General features: G+C 28.3%; 3 protein-coding genes across 3 annotated transcripts; 1 reads left to right on the top strand and 2 right to left on the bottom strand.

Annotated features, from left to right (window-relative positions):
• Nucleotides 1–1,805: 1,805 nt before the first annotated feature.
• Nucleotides 1,806–8,385, bottom strand: LOC107064458 (uncharacterized). The gene is given in 9 exon segments (XM_089173410.1): nt 1,806–3,035; nt 3,215–3,310; nt 3,632–3,700; nt 3,810–4,099; nt 5,186–5,329; nt 5,332–5,411; nt 6,241–6,720; nt 7,630–7,738; nt 7,931–8,385. Coding segments are annotated over 8 exon segments (1,299 nt in total). The 5' UTR covers nt 7,716–7,738; nt 7,931–8,385; the 3' UTR covers nt 1,806–2,981.
• Nucleotides 8,386–9,416: 1,031 nt separating this feature from the next.
• LOC107064525 (stromal membrane-associated protein 1) lies at nt 9,417–12,647 on the top strand. Its single transcript, XM_015317275.2, has 8 exons — nt 9,417–9,835; nt 10,529–10,662; nt 10,751–10,918; nt 11,043–11,247; nt 11,311–11,568; nt 11,658–11,953; nt 12,025–12,159; nt 12,235–12,647. The coding sequence occupies exons 1-8, from the start codon at nt 9,718–9,720 to the stop codon at nt 12,349–12,351; spliced, it is 1,431 nt and encodes a 476-aa protein (XP_015172761.1). The 5' UTR covers nt 9,417–9,717; the 3' UTR covers nt 12,352–12,647.
• A 1,796-nt stretch (nt 12,648–14,443) lies between these two features.
• On the bottom strand, nt 14,444–16,479 carry LOC107064526 (uncharacterized). Its single transcript, XM_015317276.2, has 3 exons — nt 15,876–16,479; nt 15,325–15,417; nt 14,444–15,236 (listed from the first exon to the last, which is right to left on the bottom strand). The coding sequence occupies exons 1-3, from the start codon at nt 16,142–16,144 to the stop codon at nt 14,498–14,500; spliced, it is 1,101 nt and encodes a 366-aa protein (XP_015172762.1). The 5' UTR covers nt 16,145–16,479; the 3' UTR covers nt 14,444–14,497.
• Between the last annotated feature and the right edge of the window lie 2 nt (nt 16,480–16,481).

Raw genomic sequence — 16,481 nt, forward strand, 5'->3', positions numbered from 1 at the left:
CTCCCGCCGAAGGTGTTGAAGGCGCCGCCGTATTCGTATAAACGAGCCCACCTACACCTCTCTGATCGTCTAAAATGCGCCTGCGTCTGTCTCGCTTTCATTCTTCTTTTCTCCTCTTCATCCTTCGCGGGTTATGTACGAAAATCAACAGATCTATCTCTATCTCACGTATCTATCCTTTTTTTTCTTTTTTTTCTTCGAAAAAATAATTATAATGCAAATGATTTTCTCAAAAATATTATCAATCCTATTAATATTTCATATTGAAAATATATATTGAATAAAATTTATTAAAAAAATTTTTTTGATCGATTCAAATATATCATGGATTTATAATAATTCATTGAAATAATATCATTTTCAATTGATAAAATAATCTCTAGTATTTTGTATTAAATATTATGATATTATTTATTGATTGAAATTCTCGGAAAAATTTTGGATTTTTAAATTGAGATATATATGGGATTAGTTATTTTTATTTTTATGTATAAAAAAAAACATTATCATTATATATTATATAATTATATAATATATATAATATATTTTAATTAATTATAATAAAGTATTAAATAATAAAAATAATAAAAAATTATATAATAAATATATATATATATAAAAATTAATATATAATAATTAATTTTTAAAAATATAATAGTAATAATAATAATAATGTTATATTAAATACTGTAATATTACTTATCGATTAATCTAATGTTTTTACATATTGATAAAAACGTTTAATTTACATCTTTATTTTGTATATATCATAAAAAAGTATAGAAACTTATTATTTATGAAATATGTTTTATATTATTTAACAAAAAAAATTTTAATTATTTATCATCGGACTATTTATATATATATATATATATATATATATTTAATTGTTCTCTTTTTACAATATAAAAATAAGCAAAAGTATCTAGATTTGAAATTTTTTTTTTTATTTTACTTCTTATACGTTACGTTTATTTCCCAATTTTTAATAATAATCACGAAATAGAGCGAAACATATACAGACTGACATTCACAATTCTGTTTCGATGATCATCGTCATTTTTAATAAAAAGATTGACGAGATATGCTTCAGCAAATAACTACTGTAATGGATTAACTCGCGTTCGCGAAAAAAAATATTGATTAAAATATTATTGTAACATGTAACATTTAGAAAATTTAATCGACATATAAATATACGTATATATAATAATGACAATATTCTTAACATATGAACCGTTCAATGCACACATCAATTAACTCCATAAAACAAAAAAGTTGAGTAATGCGATGAAACAATAGCAACGACTGATATGCGAAAATCGCGCCATTTATATTAAAAATTCGTTTCAATGGGCAACAAAATTTTTTCCCATTAATGGTGTTAAATCTTTATTATTCAGAAAAGTTATTATAAATATAAAAAAGTTATGATATACCAAGTGTTTTGACAATTAAATTTAAGATTTTTCAAAAAGTCGAGTTAATCGATGAACGGCACTGAACAGCTCATATATCGTATCTTTTGATAAATTGTATAAATCCAATTATTTCATACATACACATAAAGTAAATGTACAAATTAAATTATTTGATTTAAATTGAATATTTTTTTAATGAAAAAATTCTATAAATAAAAAAACAATCGATTGTTTCATACGAGGTAAACCACACACCACACAGCGAGATTCAATATTTATAATATAATAACATCGGCACATGTTAACAAGTTGTCGATATTGTCACTTAGGCAATATAAACTTAATAGCTTTACCATCTGATAATGTAATAATTTGTGGTATGTATTTTTGAAAAAAAAAAAAAAAAAAAAGAAGAAAAGAAGAAAATTCCAATTAGTTAAGAACTTTATTCGATTACTACTATGCCATTTAAACGATAAACGCTACTCATTTTTTAATAAGGTTAATCTAATAAGTTTTCTTTTTTTTTCTTTTTTCTTTTTTCTTTTTTCTTTTTTCTATATATACTTTCACAATAATAACAAAATTGAATTTAGTTTTAAATTCCTCCATCGATCGTTGAAAAAAACAAAGTTTCGTTTGAAATCACGTTCAACAAATATAGACAAAATCTAACGTGAATTGTATTGTAAATTTTTCAAAACAATATCAACATTTTCTACAAATAAAAGAAAGAAAATCTAAAGGCGGAAGATAACAAAAATTCGTACATAAATGTCTATTTTATTATTTCGATATGTCGTCGTCGAGTCCTCGACGTCGACACGTGTGATGGCAAAAGTCAATCTTGAAACTATACGTCAACTGTAACCCTTCTCATTTCTATACTTCGTCAGCTCTTTTCAAAGTTCTACCTCTTATTCCATTCTTTTACTGTTCTTGACTGAATTCTTAAAAATTCACAATTCTATTGAATGTCCCGTCGTGATTTTTACCTAACAATCATTTTAATAATGACTAAGCGTTAACTATTCTTTTCGTATTTCTTTCAAACAAGGCACTACCTTTCTTTTCACATATTTATTATGTATGATATATATATATACTAGAGGTGGCCTACCACGCGTTGCTGTGGCTCACAATCAGTCCTATACACACATCTTTCACAATAAAATAATATTGCGAATTATAAATTGAGATATAAACTATCGTATCTTTCAAGTTGAATGAAACTGCACACAATGTGCAAAATTTGATTGAAATCGGTTCAGTAGTTTAAGAGTCCATTGCGGACAAACAACGTGACACATAATTTATATACATTAAGAAGATATAAATATACAATAATGAATGCATACAATAAAAATTGAATGATAATTTGATCAAACGATTAGTTTCGATGAAATATTAATCGATTTAATTATCCTTTTTCACTATATTCTTTCCAGGTACTCGTAGTTCTTTTACATCAATAAAATGACAACAAAGCAATCTGTCACGTGAAAAATAATTAACGAATGAGAATCAGAGTGGAAGTTCATCTTCAATGTGTATTAGAGATCACACGTTATTGGCATGTAAGATCACCAGATATGTCATTATTCCTGAAGCTATCTATAAAAGTCAAAGTAATACATTTATCGATTGTGAATGAGAAAATAATTAAATATATGTATATATGGGTGTATATATATATATATATACGGGGAAGAAAAAAGAAGGAGGAGAAGGTGGAAAGGGACAAACTTATTGTTAGTTAAATTAACCTTCTCATCAGTCTTTTATCGTCTTACCGTAAGAAGAAGAGACAGATCGATGCGAATCATACCACCACCAGCAAAAAAATAGACTTTCCTTAGCTGAAAATATGCAGCAACCTCGATGTTATCCTATAATTACGAGAAGCAAATCGATAAGGTTTCAGAGAGAGAGAGAGAGAGAGAGAGAGGGAATTACGAAAACAGAAAGGTCTTGAAGAAGAAACGCTTTGATCAAAATAGCTCTTCATTCTAACTATTTGTTTACAATTAGATAATAAAAAACTGAGATAATTAAGGAGTAAACAAATAAATACATTGAATAAAAGAGCTGCATTGAATATTCAAACTTGAAAGATCTTTGATCTTATTCTTATAATAACTTTAACATTTGTTAAATGAACAAACGTTTGAGATCGCATTGAATCGAATTTTAACAATAGTACTACTCACCTGTGTGAAATTTCGTTTTCCAATGACCGAAGAGAGTGGTGAAAAGGCTATTTTTCCTACGTCATTTGCCTGAAAAGATCAAAGGTAGACACAATAATATATTTTCATGTGCAAATTGTAAGAAAACTTTCTTTAGTAGCTTTCACATCATTTAGCTACAGATATATGTGTAACTTACCTGAGATGCAGTAACATGACAAATCGCTATGATCAAAAATAGATTCCCAATGCAAGCAGAAATTAACAAGGATTCTCGTACAAGTAATAGAGTCGGCAATTCGTCGTGTCCATTGATCGTGTAAAGTCTTGAAAGAGTATTAAAAGACATACTGATGATCCAAAAGAAAAGTGATGCTGCATAAACCGAATTAACTATTTGAGTAGCATTCGACAAACAACAATGCAACCACCATATTTCTTCCAAACGAAAGTTCATTCTCGCTTGATCCACCACCATGATCTTCCCATCTGCAATATAAAATAATAAACATTAACAAAGATTAATCATAACGTGAAAAATAAAAAGATATTATATTAAATTAAAATTAATAAATTAATTATATTTCTTTTATTATTTATTAAATAAATAAATTAATAAATTAAAAAAAAAACAACAAAAATTAAATTTAAATATAAAAATATTTTTTTCATTCAATTATATATAATTGAAAATATTTGTAAAATAAACTTATGAGTATAAAGTAACGGTATTTCATAATTTTATTACTCTGACGATAATTTAATAAAATCGTTTCAAATTAATTGTTAATTGTTATTTATTGTTACAAGATATAGTAAAAAAAAAATAAATTCACAATTAAAGTTTAAAGTGAAACGTGTGTCTACTTTATTATACATTATCTTGTATATAAAATCGAATAACCATGGAAAATATCAAATAGACTTAACAAAAGGGTGAAACTTAGATCGTTAATGAAACTAATGTCTGGCACATTAACTCTTCGTTGACGATAGTTGATATATATATATCGATGTTACGAGTGTAGAAGGACATTAAAGGGTGCAATCGATTACATGTCAACCTAGAAACAAGCTTGGAAGCTTTCTTTGAACTCGAGGAAAACGATAGCACTCGATTGGTTATCGTGTAAAAGGAAACCAGATGATATGGGTTTGTATATGTATATATATGAAAAAAATAAGTACATACAAATCAGAAGAACTGAAACTGATGCAAGTTTTACACGTCGCAACTCATATAAATGCCGATAATTTAAACACTAAACAAAACAATTTATTTTTTTAATATAAATAATTGTAATATAAAATAAATCTGAAAATTAATGCTTTCTATATTACAACTAGATAAAAATAATTGTATTAATATATAATAAATATTAAAAATTTGGACATAATTCAGAAGAAGTGAAACATGATGCAAGTTTTACACATCGCAATGTGTTTCAACGTGTATAGAGAATTTAAACACGTGATAAATGAGAAAAGTTAATTAACCAAGAGAAAATGTTCTCGTTAAAAGATAAAAAAAAAAAAAAAAAAAAAAAAAAAAAACGTTACAGGAAATGAACTTACCTTCAGGAAGTAATAGTATCTCACAAAGCCTTCGAAACCTTTGATAGAGGACGAAGGACAACCCAACAAATTTCAGTAGCTGCATTGATATCGCCGCGTTCACCATCCCATAAGTAATGCCATTAAACATCGGGGCAGATTCTTCGCAACTGTGCACATACATACACGTACACCCACACACATACACTCACTATTATAATTTCTTCCTTTTGATTGAGCGTTTGAGCTTATTTAATAAAGAAAAAAAGAATAGAGAAAATATAATAAAAATACACACGATTCAAAAAATAAAAATATTACATTAGAAGTTAAGAATTAATACGTCTGTCTAATAGAATTTGATACAAACACTAGAAAAAAAATAATCAAAATAACTTGTGTAATATATTGAATTGGCAAGAAAGTAATTTCGGTTTTCTTTATATATTTATATTATATATTATATTATTATATATATTTACATTATATTATATTATATTATACTATATTACATTATATCCTATATATACATATATATAATATTAATTATATATATATGTATATATAATATTAAATAATATTATTATATATATATACTACCGAAATTACTTTCTTGCCAACCCAATAAAAGTATTTAAATACGTACAAGAAATGATTTATATATGTATATTATAATAAATTATTAAAAAATGCATTGTGTCACAACTGTCAAGAAATATTCACGGTTAATTTATATATCTATATTTATTTCTATATATTAACTTTATCTTATATCGTACAATCTTATCACTCATATTAAAAATCATTAAACACGCTAATCATTTAACGTTGATTTAAATACGCATTAAAACGTAGCTTAAATTGTCGATTAACGAATAAAATTAAAAAAAAATAATTAATTAAAATAAAAATAAAAAGAAAAAGAAAAAAAAGAAAGAAAGAAAGAAGAAAAAAGTAAAAAAGAAAGTAAAGAAAAAAACAACAAAAATGATAATATTGCTAGTAATTTTCTAGCCATGAAACGTCATAGAGCATCAAAATATCGTAAGAAAAGGGTTTTCCCGAGGATATCTTACCAGTAACTCGTATATCCAACGGCAAACCAAACCAAGAAAGTAATTAAGACTAAAGCTTGACATTTGCGACGTGCATTATTGCTTTTGGTTGAACGTTCATTAAATCTGATAGTACGATCGAAGTTTCGTAATTGAACAAAGGCAGCACGAATTTTCCCATTCCAGACAATCGAGAGAACAGCATCGGTAAAAAGACAAATGTAGGATAGACTTGTTCTCGCAAGAGTCAACAAAAAGCTCTTGTATTCTACTTCGGTATCAATGATTATTAAATAGATACCGATAATACAGGTACTCAAATATATGGACATCCATAAAAACGTATATATCATGCCACGTTTAGTCACCAAAATATCTTCATCGGTTATAACGTGTGGTCCACATCCAAAAATTCTCGACGCTTGTAGAAATGGTTTTATATCTTGTGTCAATCCTACCATTCTTCCAGATTCAACAATGTTCTCTCTTACGAAACGTATTCTGAAAAATTCATATAATAAGATAATAATAATTCCAATACATGAATAGTTCTTGAATAATTAAATATTTTCATAATATTAAATAAGAAAAATAATAGTTTAACAAAAGTGTTAGTACGATAAAAAGGATAGTTTCTAATACGCTATTAAACTAGAAATGAAGTTATTAACTTGTTTGTTTTTTTTTTGTTTTTTCTCTATTGATCTCAAAACAAAACGATTTTTATCTATTTTACGTATATAATGTACAGTAATTTATAAATAATATAGAAAAAAGAAAAATATGAAGATAACGATGTGAAATATAAGCGTATAAAAGTGAATTTATTATTAATAAATTATACGTAAAATATGCATACATTTATTATACCGTTCTATTAACGATCTCATACATTTTTATGAACTTTATAATCGTATTAATAAAAAAAAATTCAAATAGAAGAAAATTCGGATACTTCGATACAGATAAGAAGAACTGTTGTAAGCCGAAAGTAAATCAGCGATCATGTTTTCTTTCAGACGTACTCGAGTCCATCGTTGGACATCGTCAAAAATTAATGAAAATTCGAGCTTGATAAGAAACATTATGGATACCATGTAGACTATCTTTGGACATGTACAACGAACAGTTAGAATGATTTACGAGTAGGAAGATCGAGCACCGTTCTTTTCTTTCATCCGATCGTATTTCTTTCATCGTTAACGCGTAATGTTACTGACTTAAGGGGCTATAGAAGTTTCAACGACCGTGAAAGTGTCCGTGTATTTTTTTTTCTTTTTTTTTTTTTTATTGAAAATAATCGCGAAAATAAATTTCAAATAATAGCTTATATAATTTCTTGTCCTTTTCATTTTCTTTTTTTTCTTTTTTTTTTTTTTTTACTTATTACAACAATAATTTTGACAGTACTGAAATGCAGAGGATAATGAAACGTGTCCAAGATCCAATGGGTTCGGATTAAACTCTCTTTTCTGGTATGAATGAATGGCAGTCATTTTTTTCAGGTTGCAGTAATGTCCTGAAAAAAAAAAAAGGGAAAATATCTTCGAGAATAAAAATTGCATTTTGTCCGCAAACTTTTAAAATGAAGGTTTTACAAATTCATTGATGAGACAAAGCGTCCAAAAAATCAATTGGAAAAGTGACAAAAGCGAAAATTGAATCAAAGCCTTTTTTTAAACCAGAAAAATGTACTATTGATCAATGTTACCTTTATAAAGTGATTCTCTTTCCTTTCTTCCTGTTCTCTTGATTGAACTTTTACACTTGTGGCAAATAATGGAATTTCACAATTACAAATTGTACGCATATTTAACGTAGTATATTTATCATTCAGTGTTTGAAAATTAATTTTGTAAACAATTACGTAGTAATATAAATCAATCTTGAAATGAAATGTTGAAACTTCTACAGGTAAATTTAGTTAATGATACGATCACTCACTTTCGACGACGCAAAGACTACTACTACAAAACTAAAACTACCTATTGCTCTACACCTTGAATATACCGAAGCTTCCTTCTCCCATCCTATAACCTTTCTAACAAAACAGTTTCAAAAATATCACGTTTCCCAGTCTTTACCTCGAGGACGAAGACTTCGTTGTCTTCTTTAAACGGGGTTAGATAAATAATATAAGCAAGCGTTAAAGGGTCGAAACGATGAAACACTTTGAAATCTATGATACGAATCTTCAGTCAAATAAATATGTACATACGTATCAGGAATAGCAAATAGAGGAAGGTTTCAATAACCAATAACGAAGGTTTTTATCATCTATAAAAGGGACAACTACTAAGTCGAAGTATAATGCTATGAAAATATAAAGATAAAAATGTCAAGGGAAACAGCAGCTGTTGATCGTAAATCGTCACTATGTAAAAATAATGTTTCTTTTCGAAGCAATTACAATTACAAGTGGCACGCGATATCTATAGTTATAAAGTGCTCATTAAATCAACCTTGACCCATCTTTAATTTTATCATCCTTCGATGATCATAAAATATAACTAATTGCAAAATATTCAATGCACACAATACATTTTTCTATTTTTTATTTAAAAATTAATACAAGAAATAGAATTATTACGTTTGTTTTTTTGTTTTTTTGTTTTTTTTTTTTATCACTGTTAACATTACTGGGGAAGGTGACTTTATAACGACTTGACAAACAATTTCAAATCTAAGATTAAATAATAAAATATTTTTTCTCGATAAATGGACGAATAATCACATCGAGATCATCACATATTTGATAAATTTCTTCGAAACAATATTGTCATAACGCATATACCTCAAATTACTTACTTTCATTTAAAAGATCACATCAGAGATATCTTTTATGATGAATAGGTAAATGCATACGCATTAAGTATAAAATTAATGAATTTGATCAAGTAGAAGATTAAAAGAAACAACACTTTTGAAAAATCAAAGTATATTAAAATTATTATAAATTAATATAGACATTTTTAAAACTCTCTCAATAATGTAAAAATATAATATTATTTCAATTATTACATACGTTTATATAGTTTGAAATTTCAAAAAAAGTACATAAACCGCGCCGGATAAAAACGAAGCACGCGATTGGTTCGCCCTCCTTGAATCAACCAATCATCTTACAATGCCACGTAGCACTAACCTAACATATAACAGCACCAAAATGAAAGACGTAACACAAACTAGATTAGCTAACTATACTAAAATATAACGAAGAACATAGGCTATCAGGATGATAAAATAAATGTGTTATGTGTAGTGCTATCCATTATATCAGTTGATGATTATAATCCTTTAAAGGACCAATGGGATCCTTCGAAAATTAGTGACGTTTTCGTAATTGACAGTAAGAACGACTGGGGGCGTTTGTTGGGCCATTGCACCATACAATACCATTAGACTATTCGCTGATGTATGTTCGCGTCGGGAAAGAAAAAACATTGTTTTGAAGTCTTATAAAGTGAGAAGTCATTAAGTGAAATAAACGCAGAAACAATGACGTCCCGTCTTGAGAAAGAACGTGCCAAACAAATTCAAGACAAATGTCAAAATCTCTTAAATCAAATGTTAAGAGACGAGGACAACAAGTACTGTGTTGACTGCGATGCAAAAGGTTCGTTTGTCGTCAAGAATTTTTTTGGAAAATATTGTACAAGTTAAAAACCCGAAATCCTTATTCCTTTACAGTTTTTACTTTCATTTTGTTAATTTATGAATACTCATTAATCTAATGAAGTTTCTATTATCGAAATCATCGATTTCATTAGTTTTCTTCGACCTAGTTCCGTGTTCGCTTATTCAAGACGAATTATGGATTTTTAATTTCTTCCTTACAAACTTACTAATTGACAGTGATAACGCGATAATGTCATATCAAATTATCTTAATGTAAAAATCAAAAAAGGTTTTATTTATTATTATTAAGATTATAGTCCAATGGTTATTAAATTTTTTTAATGTTGACGTCTATCAAAATTATTGTGACACTGTCAGTTAAGCACATACACGAACGCGCATGACACACACGCACACACACAACATATTTTCTTTGATTGTAGAAAGATATTACATGAATGCAATGATTAAAATTTTATATTCTTCTTTATATACTTTTTATATTGTTGTTTACCCTAACTAATTAAAGTATACATTGCGTACGACACATTTTTGGGCATTCCAAAAAAATAAAAACAAAATCGAGATATCTCGTCACTCGTATGTAATGTGTTCAAATTATCACAATATCTTTATACTATATTACAATAAAATTAGAAATGTGTGTGCATTGTCATTTGTATCTTTCCAGGGCCAAGATGGGCCAGTTGGAATTTAGGTATATTCTTATGTATTCGTTGTGCTGGAATACATAGAAATCTTGGAGTTCATATAAGCAAAGTTAAGTCTGTTAACTTAGATACATGGACACCCGAACAAGTTGTGGTATGCTTATAATTTTTATTTTCTAATATAAATGTGTTCCCAATTTATTACATTTTCAATTTGTAATTTGTAATGTCTATTTTTACAGAGTCTACAACAAATGGGAAATTCACGAGCACGTGCAGTCTACGAAGCTAATCTCCCAGATAGTTTTCGAAGACCTCAAACGGATTGCAGTTTAGAAAGTTTTATACGTGCAAAATATGAACATAAAAAATATATTGCAAGAGAATGGGTACCGCCCCCTTTACCAAAGGTCAAATATAATAATAGATGTACTTAAATAATAGTAAACTTGACATGAATTCTTTCATTAGTATATATAAAACTAGAAAAATATTTTCTTAATACTATTTTTAACATTTTATTATCACAAATAGGTTAATTGGGATAAGGAACTTGAGGAAGAAGCGGAAAAGCAACGCAAACGAAAAAAAGAAGGATCAAAGTCCAGCACTAATCAGGCTGTACTGCCACCTGTAAAAAAACCAGAAGTAGTGCCACAGTTGCCAAAACCATTAAGTTCTGTCAGTCCAAAATTAGGAAGAACAAGTAACACTGCAACGCTAGATCTATTAGGTCTTGGTAAGTTAATTTATTTAATAAAATGCATATATGTATAATATTTGTTCAAATGTTTATCTTTAGATGCTCCAGCTACCAATCAACCAAGTGCAAATGGATCTGGAGATGATATTTTTTCCTCATTTTTATCTGCACCACCAACATCTGCATCTACGACTGATAATAATACTACAGTTGAAGCAACAAATAAAAGTGAAGAAGAAAACTTCTTCGACCAGCCAATTCCGTTATCTCAAGAAAAAAGTAAAATGACTAAAGACAGTATTTTAGCATTATATGGTACACCAAACCCTCAACAACAACAAATATATGGAGTTTCTGGTACTGTCAAATTCTTTTGAATTTACACATATATATATATATTAGAAATAATATAAAATTTAATCTCTTTAAACTATACTTGATTCTAGGTGGTATGTACAATCAACAATCTTTACAATATAAGCAACAAGTACCAGGTGTAGTTGCTTATGGCCAACAACAAAGCAGTTTTCAAAATCCACAAAGTTCCTTCAATCAATTAAATCATATGCCAACTCAAATGACTGTACCAAGTCAAATACCAATCAATCAAACTCAAATTACACAAAATCCTTCTTCAATAGGAGGAGTAGTAACTAATCCTTTAGGAAATTGTGTACATATGAGTCAAATTAATCGAATGAATGGTGTACCAAACACTGGTGTTGCAATGCAGTCTCAAATGGTATCCAAATAAAATAATAACTTACATTCTGTATTAAATGAACAATATAATTAATATATACTTTGTCATAGATGATGCAAATAGGACAAACTAATAATGGATGGAGTGGTATGTTGACGCAAAATATTCAACCAGCACCTGGAAATAATCCATTTTTTAATTTGACAACTCAACAACAGCAATCTACTGCAGCTTTTGTTACTCAAGTACATACAGATTATAAATAATCTATAATATTTAAAAGGAACAACAAAAAATTATTTAATTATATAATATTACAGTTGCCGCAGCAAATGTCACAGATGTCTTTAAGTGGAATGAATTTTTCAACTACTGCAGGAAAATCAAGTAATACTGCATTACCTGGACAAACTCTTTCTACTAACTTATGGCAGTAAAAATTATGGTGGATATGATTAGTTGATTGACTATTTCATTCAGTGTTATATATTAGTGTCAACTGTTTGTTACCCAGCAAATAATATTTCCATATTAGAGATCGGAAATTTTTGTTGGGAAATAACGGAATGAAGACACAAATAAAAAAACACTACTCGAGTATTAAATAATGTGAAAAGCAATCCCTGTATGAAAGAAGTACTGCGAGTTACTATATTTTTCTTCAGGAGCTTTATCAGCTTCTAGTATTGTTGAAAGTACAGGAGATGAAAATAAAGGTGAACGTTAGACTGTTTGTGAAGAGTTATTCATGCTGTTTGAAACTTGTGTAGTTAAACTAAGCAATTATATTGTAAAATTGAAGATTTTAATAATTGGGACTTAGTTTTCATGCTTCTGGGTCCACTCTTGATATAACAAAAAAACTGCATCCAAACAAATAAGTACAAGTATTCGCGGTACAATAAATGTACTGTAAGATGTTATTTATATCAGATATGACTTGAAATCATTTTTTCAAATATTTCTTTAAATGCTAAATTCTTTGAAATAAATCATGCATTTATTATACATCGAAATACTTGAAACAAAATAATTATTGCCTAAATAATTATAACTAATATGGTTAAATTAAAGTTTTTTATATTCTTTTTGTGTGTGCGCAGAATACAAAGGTTGAAAATCTAAATTATATCCAATGTGTAAATTTTCACCTTTTTTTCTCTCTCTCTATATATATATATATACATTATAATATTGAATTTTATTTTAACATTTCATGGTTCGACAAAATTATTATATTAGAACCAAACTTTAAATTAAAATGACAAATTCTGAAATATCATAAGTGATATTTAAAATGCAGAAAAGTAGTGCAATATCTATGAGAAAAAGAATATATTGTGTATAAATGGCTTCTTTTAAAAAAAAAAAGTACTTGTTCTTTTATTATAACGATACATTATAAATGTAATTCATATGTTAGTTTCAAATTAAGTCAAATATTTTTACAGGTATTTTATAGTAAAAGTAATAATTTATATAAACTGAATGCCATATACTCATGGCAGTAAATCATTTCAAGCTTATTTTTGCATAATAAAAAATATATTCTAATATTCGATAATAAGTCACATAAATAATATTTATTATATTCATACTTTTTCACGTATACAGAATAACTGGTGATACAACTAAGTAATAGCCTGGGAGCCAGTGACATTTTTTTAACCCTGACCATAATTTGTAAAATGTTAAATTTAGTTGTGCTGTAAAGCATAGTAACGGGGCCAACGGGAGCACCGAAAACACGTTAAAACATTTTTAAGTTTCAGTCATTTTAACCCGGCTGAAATTCATACAGTTGATGAGTTCATTGAGTTTTTTTTTTTTTTTTTACATTTCTTAAAATTAATTGGCGACTGTTATTATAAGCAACTTTGCAGCTTTTATGGCAAAAACTATCTATATTTGATGGAAAATCATTCAGCTTCTTCACCATGTCAACATCATTACTTAATTACGCTACTTCTTTCACCGTATCGCGTCCTTTATTTAGTACTTCTTGGTTTCGTAACGTCATCGTCAATGTTACTTGTGGTTGTTTCGTCATCCTCTCTTTCAACAGCTTCCTCACTTTCAGAATTACTTACATCTTAAAAAATAATTCCCACGGTATCGTGAAGGGTGTCTTTGCCCGATGTTGTATCAACAAAGCGATCGTAGTTATCAAAATCGATACCAGTGTGTAATCCCGGTACTTGTGCAATGTCATCTGGACAAATGTCCGAAGCTTCGCAAGAAGAAAACGTTGCTTCAGTCTCAAGACCCTGTAGAGAGGTGTAATTGCAGCAATGACCGTATTGATTTACAATATTAACTAATTTTTTATTATTTGTTAAACTCTTCAAAGTCATGCCAAGGTAGATATGTTTAGAACATTTTATTCGGCCATTTGTTACACCATAAATAAGATCTTCTGAATAGGATTTAGCTAATCTCACAGTTCTTTGATGATGTCTTCGTCGATAGCTTACGCCGGATAAAACTTTTTTATAAAATTTAATCAAAAACTCAGAAACATCACACTCGCCCTGTATCAATTTGTTTATTTTTATATTATCTGCCAACTTACGATGTACAATGTTACGTAGCCGTAGCCGTATATGGTATCACAAAAGTTTGATCTTTACAATTTATGAAATTGATTTTTTTACGAAATTTTTTTAACAATCGTTCTCTTAAATGATATTGCTTAAAAGTATAATCTGAAATATCTTCAGTGTGCTTTTCTAAATGATCAATAAACAAGTCATTCAAAAATTTTAAAGAAATAGTGTTTTGTCCATCGATGATTTTTTCCAGGACAAATTGTTCAACGACTTCATACGCCTCTGCACGAACATCTCTTGTAAAATGCCAATCTGTCTTTTCTAGATCATTTCTTAAAATTGATTGACGACTGTCATTATAAGCAACTTTGCAACTCTTATGGTAAAGTCTATCTATATAACCATCTATATCCGATGGAAAATCATTCAGTTTCTTCACCATGTCAACATCGTTACTTAATTGTGCGACTTTTTTCACCGTATCGTATCCTAATTTAGTAAACACAGATAATTTTTCCTCGCTGCCTTTTATTTTTTTTCTAATTTTACCACAATAAAAACAAGTCATGTGTTTTACATTGCTATCATCAGCAATTCTCACCTTAACATCTATACAATTCTTCGTTAATTTCTTCAGAATTGCTCGCAAATCTTCGACAACTTCGTCAATATATTCACCGGAAAATTTGTACTCGCCAATTGTATTTTCCATTGGAACATCTTGAACGACTTCTTTTATTTTAGTTTTATCATTTAGATTTCCAATAATATGCCTGAAAAATATTTTTATGTGTGTGTGTGTGAATAAATTTATTTTTTATAAACTTATACAAAATCAATAATTTATATTGATATACATACTGCCAAGTTAAATCATTCACTGCTTGTGATACGGAAAGTATATGAGAATCAGTATTTGTGACAGAATCGTCGCTCTGATTTTCATCATGTTCTCTGAAAAAAGAATACAAGTTGAAGAATGCATACTTAATTAAATATGTATTTTATTTTCTCTATTTCACTTTTGGATAACGAGACCAAAGTGAGAGAGAGAATATGTTTCTATTGAAAGAATAAACATTGTGTCAACGTTTCGACACCATTCTCTGGTGTCCTTTTCAAGGCTTAATGTCAAGTACGTTATAAAGTAATTATAACGTGTCAAAACTTATAAAACTACTTTAAACTTGAAATATCGGCAAAAATTAACTGAAGTTTTACAGAGCGTCAGCATGTTCCGAAAGGAAACAACAAATATTTGTTTCCCTTCGCTCTGTAAAACTTCGGTTAATTTTGAATAAAAACATATTCACTCAAATCAACTTGGGAAACCACAAATTTATTTATTATATACGTAGTATTATTTGCTTTTGTAGAAAAGAAATAATTGATAATAATTAATATTTACGTACTGTGATGTCGAAGGAGACGATTCTACTGTTGGTTCTGATGTAGACACTCTGTATTTTGGAGGCAAAGCCGTAAAACGTTTGTAGCAATCAGTGTGATATCCATAAAATTCATTCAGTTCTTCAGGTATCACAACATTATTATTAATTAACTTGTTCTCTTGGCGAATTTTTAAAACTTCCTTACATTTGCACAATGTCTTTTCTTTAAAAGTTGTCAATTTTCCATTACTTTTTTTACAAATAATACAAATTGGTTTAATGTTAGACATTTTTAGATTGGCTCTAACATCACTTAATAATACGTTGTTTCTAGTTATTTTATCCCGGTTGAAACTTATTATAAATGATAGTCTATATTATTATATAAATATAAAAAGTCGTCAGAAAGAGCCGGCTGTACGTCGGTGGAAAACCCATCAGCTGTGACACAAAAGAGACCGGGCGGCCAGCATACCTTTTAATGTGTCAGCTGACTGCTTTTCCACCGACATACAGCCAACTGACGATTTTTTTTATTTAAAAAAAAATTTAAATAATTATATTAACTATCAACTCTATGAATTTCAGGCAGGTTAATATGACTGAAATTCAAAAATTTGTTGACAT

Source organism: Polistes dominula, unplaced genomic scaffold (genome assembly GCF_049000335.1).
Source record: "Polistes dominula isolate Pdom_NZ unplaced genomic scaffold, Pdom_raw_medaka contig_33, whole genome shotgun sequence".
Lineage (NCBI taxonomy): Eukaryota > Metazoa > Arthropoda > Insecta > Hymenoptera > Vespidae > Polistes > Polistes dominula.